Here is a 12,614-nt window from a genome sequence, read left to right on the forward strand (position 1 = left end):
TTGTTTTCAATTAAATACTCTGACTGTGACTTATGATTAAGTTTAAAATGTTAGCTATAGTCAAAAATAACAAAGAATATAAGAACTGGAAATTACTGCAACTTTACCTTTAGTCGGAAGCACACCAGTCCCAGTATGACATCAGCACAGATCTCAAATCGATCATCCTGAAGCACTAAGTCCTTAAATTCATGTGCTAGCCTAACATGCTAAAATGATAAAGAGAAGTTACTTAATATATGTAACAGGGTTCATCCAAAAAAAGAAAGAAAGAAGAAACAGAATTGCAGGACTGTCATATTTTTTCTAGCTATCTAGTCCTATCTCTACCCTCCACTGAGGCTATTACATGTCTAAACAATGGAGCACATATAACAGAAAATAGATAGCAGTATTACAGAGCCCACCCTTACACATAAAGCCACAAAAGTTCCTAGTTCATTGAAGCTGTTGCTAGTAATCTGCCCACACATACCGGTGACATATCAGCTGCCTGATACTTAAAAAAGAATCAGCTCTTTTGGAATGTACAGACACTTCTCTATCTGTTCACTTGAAGGTGATTCTTACTCTCCATGGGTGATCAGTCAAAGGCTACTCTTTCTTCTCCACTCTTATACCATAAAAACAATTATACATGTCCTGACAGCAAAAAACCTCACTATGAAATGTATTTTTCTCTCTGTGATGTAATCCCTTCAAGTAGTAATAAGTGTTAGGGAAATAAAGACTGCAGATGAGAAGGTGGGGACTAGCCACTGAACCTGGAACAAAGACTGGTGGTTCCCATTCATCAAGCATTTTACAAACACTTTATAGAGTCTGGGAATATGTCAAATAAATCATGCTTTGCAAACCAAGCTACTGTGGAGCACTTTTCATGAAGCCTGAACCTGTAAGAAGTTAGTTGGGAAACTCCCTCTGGCAGACAGCCATTTCTGGTAGCAGCTAGAGACAAGAGATTAAATATTTCTAGCAGAATGTTGTCATTTCTTTTAAGCTACCATGATAAATTAGACATTAAAGGTATCACTTTGGTAATAAATGTGACTGCCTGCTTCCACAGGTGTGCAGAAAATCTCCAAACTAAGAATGGGATTTTCTGAAAATCTCGTGTCAAGCTTATCCACAGATTCCACACTGATTTTTTTCCAAATTCCAGCCTCACTCCTTAAGCTCAATGAGGGTTTTTTTTAAAAACAAAAACAAAACTGGTTTTACTAGCATGAACAATGTTTGCATATTATATGCATTATTATGGGGAGATGCAGAGTTGGAGAAAGGAGAGAAGGAGGGCAAGGTACATCAAAGTGCTTGTCCATGTGCTTCACCTGCTGTATTTCAGAATCTGGCTATGTCAGTTAGCTGCTCCCATGACCTGACGGTGGTGTTAAATGCCAAAATAAAACATCCATCATCCACAATTTAATTGTAGATGAGGGGACTGATATGGCATATATAAATGAGACCTGGGTGGATGAACTTGGTGGCCCTATGCTAACCCAGCTGTGTTTGCCTGGGTGCTTGTTGCAGCACCATTCCAGGTCAGGGGGCAGGGAGAGGAAGTTGCAGTCATCCATAACAATTCCATCTCCCTCACCAGGAGACCGATCCACACTCTGTCTGGGATTGAGGAATTGTTTGTGGTGTTGAGCCAGAGAGACAGAACGGGGATGTATTAATGTACCATCCTCCCTGCTGCACTATAACTCCCTAACTGAGCTGACAGAGGTAATCTCAGATATGGTTTTGGAGAGTCCTTTCATGGCGGTGTTGGGGGACTTCAATATCCACACCAAGGTTAACATAAATGGCCTCCATGACAACCGTGGGGTTGTCTCAATATTTCAATGGTCCAACACATCCACATTCAGATATACCTTCAAACCATTGACTAGGGGGCTTGCTGTGAGTCATGGGTGGACCATTCCCTGGTGAGGTTTGAGCTGAATGTAGTTACTCCACTCTGCAAGTGTGACTGTGTGTGGGGAGCCATTAAGATGGTTTGCCCTCTGAGATTTAAGGAATCTGATGGATTCCTGAATGCTCAGGGAGATATTCTGGCTGGCATGGCATTCCTTTCAAGGCTCTTGTCATATTGTGGAATGGTGAGATAAATAAAGCCATTTACACGATTGCTCCTGAGTGCCCTTGCCATCACTGTGGAGAATGTAGGTCCCCTTGGTACCATAGTGACTGTGTGCAATGAAGCAGGAGGTTCAGTGGCTAGGGCACAGCTGAGGTAAATCTTGGTCCAAACATGACTGAATATGGACAAAGTTGCATCACTGAGCCTACCACATAGGGCATGGCAGCAGCAAAGAAAACCTTCTTCGCCGCCACCATTGCATCAGTAATTGCCAAGCAGAACTTTTCTAAGTGGTGAATGGGCTTTCATCATCTGGCCAAGAGAGCATTGCTCTGACACCCTCCCATGAGGCACTTCAGGGGCAAAAAATCACTCAGATTTGGGCAGAGTTGGATGTCACAGTTACAGCAAGTCCAATGGAGGCATTGGAATTGTTTGTTCCAAAGAGAATGTCAAGCTTTAAAAAAAAATCTGTCCATATCTCAAAGCCACACATTCTATCCTGACCCATACAATTTTATACTTTGTTGAACTTACAGAGGTTTGTGAAGGCATTTCTGTCAATCTCCTGTTCTCTGGCCAATTAGCTCTCTGCAACACTCTGCAATGCTAATCCAAAAGTATAGGTATGGCAAAGAGATCCCTTTCATTTGTCTCTAAGTAGAAAAACCGTGTGACTGTCAGCATGGGATGGTCGGCTTTTCAGCCCTGCCTGGAAGGCTCCTGCTCCATCTGTTATGAAGACAATCCACCCCAGCCACTATAGAAGATTAGGGAAGAGTCAGGACTGCTTCAAGAACAGCCCTATGTGGCAATGCCAGTAAAGAAGTATATGTAAACAGAATCTCACTTTACACTGGATGATGCTTATATTCAACAGGTCTCAGTAGAATCTGTTGACTACTGAATTATGAGCACAGAAGATGCTCCAGAATCCTTTGGAATGGGCAGGGCAAAAAAAGGTCCCCAGAGTGCAGGAACTCTGAAGGTTTTTACAGGCAATCAGGAGAGTTTTACGGTACAGTATATGAACATGGAAATGTAAGATATTAAATGAATTGCCTTTTAAATATATGCCTGTCTGTCTATGGATGATATATATCATATATGTCAATATTTAAATGAATGTTATAAATATATTCTCTATGTGAAATGGAAATTGATGGTCTTCAAGTCAATCCTGACTTATGGTGACCCTATGAATAGGGTTTTCATGGTAAGCGGTATTCAGAGGTATTTCATGGTAAGCGGTATTAATGCCAACCTCTGAGGCTGAGAGGCAGTGACTGGCCCAAAGTCACCCAGTGAGCTTCATGGCTGTGTGGAGATTTGAACCCTGGTCTCCCAGGTCATAGTCCAGCACCTTAACCACTACACCACACTATGTACAATGTGGCTTTTTAGTAGATTAATATACTGAAGCTCAGTTTTCATTCAGTATGGCAACAATTTAACAATAACAATTTAACAATTTAATATTTAATTTGCCTCAGAAAGTTAGAACTGAGACACTAACTTGGCTTATTGTATTAATTTGTTTGGCAAATTCCAAATTGCTACTCAAACCTCTGCATAGCATCTCTGTTCAAATATTTAATAGTTCTTCAATTACAAAGTAGAAACAAGATTAAAATGCTTCTTTGGATTTACAGCAGGGTTTTTTAAACAGAAAAAATAGTTCACTGAGGTTTTAAAATCAGAACTCCTATTATTTATTAACTCTATAATGAATACCTCTTACCATGAAAACCCTATGAATATATCCAGAAGATTCATAGGGTCACCATCAGTCATAACTGACTTGAAGGCATATTAACAACAAATAATGAACAATATTTAATAAAACCACTGGGAGGCGCCAAGGGCTTTGGAGTTTAAAATTCCATAAAAGGCTGTGAACTGAAGTACTTTCTCTGTAGTTGCAACAAAATGCTTTACAGCCTATATCCCATGCATATACATACAGAAGCCAATTCCATTTTGTTCCCTTTGTTCCCAAAAAATATTTTGCCTTTTAAAAACTTAAAATATTGAAACTATCCCCAAGCTTTCTGGGGCTAATAGTTACTAGAGTACTAGTATTACAAAGGAGACATTTTATTTTATTTTTAAGAGGGATTGTGTGGGGATCTTCGTGAGGAGTTGGAGTATGAATTTTAAGAATTTAGGTGCCACATTCTATCAGCTGTTAATGGAGCAATACTTTAATATTATAGCAGAGTTCAGAATAATTTACAAAAGGCCAGAATAAACATAATTCTATGTGTTTATCATAATGTAGCCTATAAATTCTACTGCTGCCTAAATACTTATTGTAGAATCTTCACATTCTCAGTAAAACTGTTTAGCCTTAACACATGCTAAGCACACATGCCCACTGTATCCTGACCTAACATTGGACAAAATGTATCAGTAATACATATAGGCACAGAGACAAAGCAAAAAAACCACAATCTGTTCACAGAAAAATCAGGTAAAGGTTAGGCTGATTCACATGAGACGTTATGGGATGGATCCAAAGAGTAGTTGCACTTCATTCCCTTTGAAATCAATGTGAAATGTTAGCAGGTCAGCACCAGACTTCAAGAAGCCCTAGTACAATGCTACCAACAGCTTCTCTCCCATCTACACTTCCCTCCATGGCCATGAACATGCAGGGTTTTTTCCTGCTGCTGCAACTGCTGCCACAGTAGCAACAGCACTACTGCCTGTCCTGGATTGCCTTTTAGTGGTGGTTAATGCTGGTGTCACTTTCAATTTGGAGCCAAGCTCAGCCCCTATCTGTGATGGCTGCCCAAAGAGCAATGCCCTGGCCTATAGATCTATAGCCTCATCCAGCCTGATATGAAATGAGATATATAGTTTGGAAACTATAGTATGTGTAGTGTTAATATGACACAGCAGAAAATGGATTAACCTGAATTAACTTAGAAGCAGAAAAGCAAAATTCCTCTGTGGATACTAAAAGTGCCTGAGAAGGCCAAACTGCTTAGTTGCTGTTTGATGCTCAAAATGCTAGCTTACCAATGTAACGGGACACCTTCCAAGAAAATAGGGACTGAGCGAAGAATATGCTGTGCCTGGAGGAGTTAAGAACACAGCGGAAGAATGCTCAGGGTTAGAAAGCTAGCTCAATGCAGAGACAATGAAATTCACTGAGAAAGTGTTGCTAACAAGATGGGAGGGGCTGTTTTAGGAGGACTTGGAAGCCATATATCAATGTAATCTGTGGAGCTACGCTTTCAGACTAGGATTCTGGCGTTAGTCGAATGCTTTGTCTCTCTTTTACAAAAGATGTAGGTAATTAATCAATAAAGGTGTTGTTTTATATCTGGTTTCTCATCTGGTGATTATTGAAGCTTCCTCCAGATGTAAACAGCCTTTTTGCGTAACAAGCCTATAGATCTATGAAATTCAAAAGCAGTGTTGCTGCCTGCCTACTATTAAAATGGCTGTCCAGGAACTCAGCAGGGAGGGTGATGAGTAGAGATGGGCAAATCTCTCAGTGTTCACATTTGACCAATCTTAAATTCAGTTTTATTACATTTCAGCAACAATTTACAATTAAAAAAAAATCCTTATCAAAATAGTGAGAATTTCTCCATACATATTTTTGTATGCAGCTTTGACTAATATATACATCTTTGCAAGCAATTTTCCCTAATATAATGCATTTTGGTATTTTTTTTCCACCCATATATTCATTTTTATTCACACTTTACCCTAGTATATGCATTTGTATACATATTACTTTGGCTGGAGAACTGCATTATGAAATTCAGAGAAGTGTCCGTTTCAAAGAATGGCTGTTTCAGTTTGCATATTGTTTCAAAAAGTGCATATTTGGTAAGTTCATGTTTAAATGCCCTGAAAGCGAGCCATGAGTTAAGTCCCATTGATTACAATGGGAACTAACTGCAGATAACTGGATCCAATCCTATGAATACACATCACATATTATTTTATTTATTTATTTATTTATTTTATTTAATTTATATACCGCCCTAAGCCCGAAGATGTTTGTTTAATGTATAACCCACCCCTCCTCCCAGAAGAAGCCCAGGGTGGCAAACAAAAACATGAAAAACACTCTAAACATCTTAAAAACAAGACTTTAATACATATTAAAACAAAACATCTTTAAAAACCTTTTTTTAAAAAGCTTTAAAAACATCCAAAAAAGTAATTCCAACACAGGAGCAGACTGGCATAAAGTCTCTACTTAAAAGGCTTGTTGAAACAGAAAGGTCTTCACTACATGCCGAAAAGATAACAGAGATGGCGCCTGTTTAATATTTAAGGGGAGGGAAGTCCAAAGGGTAGGTGCCACAACACTAAAGGTCTGCTTCCTATGTTGTGCAGAAAAGACCTCCTGGTAAGATGTTATCTGCAGGAGGCCCTCACCTGCAGAGCACAGTGATCAACTGGGTATATAAAGGCTAAGACAATCTTTCAGGAATCCTGGTCCCAAGCTGCATAGGGCTTTGTACACCAAAACCAGCATCTTGAACTTGGCCTGGCAGCTAATGGGCAGCCAGTGCAATTCTTTCAGCAGTGGGGTTACATGTTGGCAATATCCTATCCCAGTGAGCATTCACGCTGCTGCGTTTTCCACCAGCTGCAGCTTCTAGACCAACCTCAAGGGTAGCCCCACATAGAGCACATTACAGTAATCCAGCCTGGAAGTGAATGGACAACAGTGGCCAGGCTATCCCAGTCCAGAAACGGCCACAGCTGTCTCACCAGCTGAAGCTCATAAAAGGCACTCCTAGCCACTGAGATCACCTGGGACCAATGATGGATCCAGGAACACTCCCAGACTGCTTTCAGAGGGAGTACAGCTTGGTACCAACTACACCTTATACGTAGGCTGCAACCCTACCTTCCTGTTCATCAGCTCCCACTGGTAGTACATGCCCTGGTCACCTCTCGATTAGATTACTGTAATGCGCTCTATGTGGGGTTACCCTTGAAAACGGTCCGGAAACTACAACTTATTCAGAATGCGGCGGCTCGATTACTCACAAACAGTCGTCGCCGGGACCACATCACGCCAGTGTTGTTCGATCTACACTGGCTTCCAGTTGTTTTCCGGGCCCAATTCAAGGTGTTGGTATTAACCTTTAAATTCCTACACGGTCTTGGCCCAGTTTATCTAAAGGAGCGCCTACAACGCCACCAATCATGCCGCCTGACAAGATCGGCCACACAAGGCCTTCTCTTAGTCCCGCCAACCAAAGCAGCTAGGTTGGCGGGCACTAGAGAGAGGGCCTTTTCAGTGGCGGCCCCCACCCTCTGGAACTCCCTCCCACAAGATCTTCGGCACATCTCTTCCCTGAATATGTTCCGCAAGGCCTTAAAGACCTGGCTTTTTCAGCAGGCTTTCAGGACTTTTGGGGAGGCTTAATATCTTTCTGTTTTAAATGCCTCCTATTATGTATTGTTTGCTTTTATAATTTATATTATTTCACTGTATTTTGTACTGTATTCTGCTATATTTATTGTATGTACGTCGCCTAGAGTGGCCACTGGCCAGATAGGCGACACATAAATTAAATTTATTATTATTATTATTACAACCCATCCAAAGCAGGCAACTGACTAATTATCTGAACTGGGAACAACCAATCTGCAGAGCCTCCATCTTGCTAGGATTCAGACTCAGTTTATTGGCCCTCATCCAGCCCACCACTGAGTCCAGGCACTGGACCAGGCTTCCACAGCCTCTCCCGATTCAGATGTTACACAGAAATAGAGCTGGGTATCATCAGTGTACTGCTGATACTTCACCCAAATCTCCTGATGAAAGCTACCGAGGACTTCATGTAGATCAGTGGTTCCCAACCTTTAGGAGTATGGGACCCCCTTTTTAAACTCAAAAAATTTTGTGACCCCCACATGCTAATTGTTGTAATTTTAGTATCTGTTAATTGAAAAAAATACATAATGAAGTGTTAAGTAATGTCATTTTTTGTTCATCTCAACAACAAATATGATATTTATTATCTGCCCTTCACCAGAAAGTCCCAGGGCAGATTACGGAATATAAACAACTTATAACAAAATTTGAAGGATAGTCAACTTACTAGGTAACTAGGGGCTTCACGCACCAACCCCATACACATACACATACATGTACACACACACACGAGCTCCCAAAACACACCCATCCACACCCATACCCAGGGACTCCCACCCCTCAAGGATGCTGTGACAGTGGCTCACTGTGTTACCATATTTCGATTTTGCTAACAAAAAAGCAAAACAAGGGATAGAAACTAAAGATAAAATCCCTTACATCTCTTTATCAAAGGGGGGGTGACAGAGGTACACACACACACACAATCTTCCATAAGCCAGCCAAAAATTACCTCTTTGTATCTGAACATTTTTATGATCCTTATGTATCAATACCACACTTACTCAGAGGGGTGGCACGGGACACCCTGAAGGTCATCTATTCTCCTTAACTATAGTGGATCAGTACAAGGTTGTTGCTTTTTAAAAGATTTGGGCCATATATAGAGTTAAGCCCCCAGATGAGAACAGGATCCAAATAACGAAAGGGGGAAGGGCTGTCCATTAATTTAAGAAGGGGATGGTTCCTTGAGCAAAGCAAGTTGGGAAACACACCGTCCTCTCCCTCCTTTTCATGAGACAGCCTGAACAGTTGTTAACTCCATCACACTCAGGCATCCCCTTGCCCCCCCACCAGACACAGGTTTGGCCAGACACCGTCCCACCCTGACCCCTCCACCTACTGCTTCCGCCCCCTCCCAATGTTAGCAACCCTGGGAGAAAGCCCTGCATATCACTAGTGGGGGGGAGGAGAAATGTGTGGGGCAGTCTCCCGCAAGCCTTCCCTCCACACCCTTCTAATTTGGGAACCTCTCAGTAGCAATTTCAAACCTAAGCGGAAAAAAGAGAGGGAAAGGAGTAGTCGGCTGGTTTCTCACCTGCATCTCCAGCAGGCCAGGCTGCTGCACAGGGGAGCCATGATGACGGAAGCAGCAAAGGACAGCGTGCTGCTGTTCCTGCTCCACTGTTGCTGCCCCTCCTCCTCGTTTGAGGCGGTTCCAGGAACGGAAGGATTCACCTCAGCACCATCACCTCCTCCACCCACACACCCCAATCCACCAGGGCTACCAACGGACCATGGAAGGAACATGCGAGGGGAGGACTTGTGTGGTGTCCGTGCACGCGCATAGAAGGCGGGCGCTGAACAAGCAGTGAGCCTTCCTGAGTTTCACTCTTGAATTTCTTGAAATAATCGCATATTCTTCTGCCTGCTGTTCTTGCGGTGGCGGCAGAGGCAGAATTCCTCTGCACTCTTCTTCGTGGGATTTTTCAGGAGCAGTCAGATCACTGCCTCTTTCAGGACAAGCTTTGATCCAGAAACTCCAACCTGAAAATTTCCAGACCAGCTTAGACTGGTATAGTTCAGACCAGTTGGATGATGGACTCCTGGAAGTCATAGAGACTGAAAGACCCACACAAGGAGCTGAGAACATTGCAGGATGAGAGTAAAAAAACCATAAGGCAAAAACTCTATTAATTCAATGTTTGGCTGACTCTCAGCTAATATATGCAAAGAATGAAAGGACTGCTAGGAGATGCTGTTAATCTTAAAAAATCTGTATCAGAAAATTAGAATGCAATATAGTATCCAGATTTATAAAGAGTTGTTTTCTACTCAATTAAAGGAGGGAAGTTGCCCTTTACAACATGTGGAAAAGTTGTTGGAACTTTTGGATACATTGCATGCCTCAGGAGGGAGACTTGATAATGAACAGAAAATTGCAATGTTGCTGGCATCTTTACCACAGGACTCTTCTTCTGTTTTGGCTGTGGATGCAAAGGCAAACCCAGATTTTAAAATGGTCCTAACAGACTTTTGGACATTATGATCTGAATGTCATACTTGATCTAGAAAGAATCTAACCAAAGGCATAAGAATAAAGGTGTGCAATAGGAGCAAAGCCAGATGCGTGAACTGCACAAAGGGGAAGGGCACAAGGCTGTCCATTCTCAGAGTGAAAGGCACTCAAGAAAGCCACTCCAACTGGTACACACTGACCTATGTGGACCCATTCAGACAACTTCTAAAGCAGGAAACCATTTACTTTGAGATGATTATTTCATATATTGTGTGAGCTTCGGGCAGGAAACTTCAAGCTCTTCAGACAGTCAATGGTAAGCATGTCACACCACACCCAAGCATAGCTAAGAGAGCAGGATATAGCATACAGACACACAATACCTTACATGTCTCAACAGAACAGGATTGCAGAAAGAACAGATGGACATGGTAAAATGCATATTGTTGAACTCTAGGCTACCCAACCAATACTGGAGAGAGGCTGTGATGACAGCTACTTTCTTGCAGAACCGACTACCAACCAAGGCAAAAGACAGGACTCTGTTTGAACCAGAGCTTGGAAGTAACTCGTTAGAAATAACAAGTTACTTGTAATTCATTACAATTTTAAGTAACGAGTGGGTAACTTCATTACATTTTGCTAGTAACAGAACGACTAGCAATTTCCTTACATTTTAGCAGTAACAATAACTTTTCCGACGTTTCTTTTGGATGTTACTTAGGAGGGGGGAGCAGGGGAAGCCTTCTGCTCCTGTGATTGGTGGACAAAAGACATTTGCCTCGCACTGCGCTTCTGCGCAGTGTAGCTCTTCCCTCATGCTCTGTGTTAGGAGGCATGAGGGAGGAAGTGGAGAGCCAGACCGTGCCAGAGGGTAAGCAGCAGAATGGAGGTGAAGAGCTAAGGTGAGTGATGATGGTGTGTGTGTGCATGAGCCTCCTTGCGGCTTTCCCCCTCATGCCTGCTGCCTCGCCCCCCAGCCGAGGAGATAAGAACAAGAGGCATGGGGAGGGCAAGGTGAGTGGTACTCAGGACCAGCGCCAGGCATGCTGTTCCCGCAGGCATGTCACCACCTGACCCCGCACCACATGGGCATGGATCTTTTCCTCGTTCAGAGTGCAGCCGGCACCTTTGAGCATCCTTGTCGAGAGAGGAGCCCCACAGGCTCTGGGAGGCTGCAAAGGTCACAGAATCCAAGACTTTGTTCAAATTTCCCGCCTGAATTGAGTTGCTCTGTAACTGCCTCTCCCCTCCCAGAGCTTCCACCTCCATTTATTTGCGTTTATGAGCTCATAAGCTCGAGACTGGGTTGGCTGTCAAAGTGAGTTTATAGCATCCCACAGGGGAGACAGAAAAGAGTAGAGCATTTTGGAATTCTAACTGCTATCATCCCTGACCATTGATCATGCTTTCTCTGGGACTGATGGGAGTTGGGAGTCCAATGACATTCGGAAGACACCAGGTTGGGGAAGCTTGTCCTAGATTAAAAGCCATTCATTGGTCTTGTTTGCCATGTAAAACAATAACTTTTAAAGCTTGTTCACACATTGCACTGAACTAAAGTACAAGCTTGTACAAGTGTAGGCCCCTTCCAACTCTGATTCTATGATTCTATGATCATCATCTTCAAATCCTACCTCAATTCATTGTACATGGCTCCCCCCCTTCATTTTATTCTCACAACAACCCTGCTAGGTTAGACTGGCCCAGGCAGGGTTATTCAGTGAGCAAAAATTATGCAAATAGGATCTTTTTAAATTGTGCTATCAACCTGCTTACTTCCACTCTGACTGGGGGGATCTTGCAAGACAGGGAGGAGATGGGGGCACACTTCACACTATTCTACTACCCTCTGTGTGTGTGTGTGCCTAATGTTGTTTTAGGCTACTTAGATGTGCAGCAGCCAAGGCCAGCACCTTGTAGGCATTTTTTTAAAAAAAAGTAACTGAAATGTAACTGTAGTGATTACTTTTGAGAAAAAGTAAAGTAATCAGTTACTTGCAGACCAATTGTAATTGTAACGGTAATTACTACTTTTTTGGGCCATGTAATTGTAACTGTAATATATTACTTTTTAAAAGTAATCTTCTAAGTTCTGGTTTGAACTGTGGCACAGACGAAAGCCAACCATGAAGCACATCAGAGTGTTTGAATCCAAGGCCTATGCGCATGCACCAAAAGAAAAGAGGATGAAACTGCATAGCAGAGCTGCAGAAGAAATAATGGTCAGCTATGCTTCAGGAAGCAAAGGCTACAGAATATTGGATCCAAGACCAGGAAAAATCACAATGAGCAGTGCTATGTACTTTGGTGAAAGTGAGAGAACTAACACAAACCATGCTGCTGTAGAGTATCCAACAGATGGAACCTGCAGTAAAAGAATCAAAATGACATACCAACCAGTATGCAAAGCCAAAGGTTACCCACCTCCATCACCAGCCGACAGTGGAGAGATGCAAGATCATGCAAGAGCAGAAGGGGATGTGGAACAGGCAGAGCTGGAAGTCGCCACACAAGCCAATGAAGCTCCTGAACCAAATTCAGATGTCCATCCTGACTGAACAAAGGCACACCAGCTACATGACTGCCCCACCTTGCAAAGGGCAGCAGTGCTATGAGAACACTCAATATGGGAAGAAATTGAAATA

The 12,614-nt window shown here is 42.5% G+C and overlaps 1 protein-coding gene across 4 annotated transcripts in view; it reads right to left on the reverse strand.

Annotated features, from left to right (window-relative positions):
- The window catches only part of DDC (dopa decarboxylase), a 208,367-nt gene that overhangs the window by 12,354 nt on the left and 183,399 nt on the right, over nucleotides 1–12,614 (reverse strand). For all 4 annotated transcript variants that reach the window (XM_061589210.1, XM_061589212.1, XM_061589211.1 and 1 more), the window contains one exon: nucleotides 108–209. In XM_061589210.1, the coding sequence (XP_061445194.1) occupies nucleotides 108–209 (102 nt within the window). The remainder of the gene's footprint in view (nucleotides 1–107; nucleotides 210–12,614) is intronic.

The sequence above is a fragment of the Rhineura floridana genome, chromosome 11 (genome assembly GCF_030035675.1).
Source record: "Rhineura floridana isolate rRhiFlo1 chromosome 11, rRhiFlo1.hap2, whole genome shotgun sequence".
NCBI classification, from domain to species: Eukaryota; Metazoa; Chordata; class Lepidosauria; order Squamata; family Rhineuridae; genus Rhineura; species Rhineura floridana.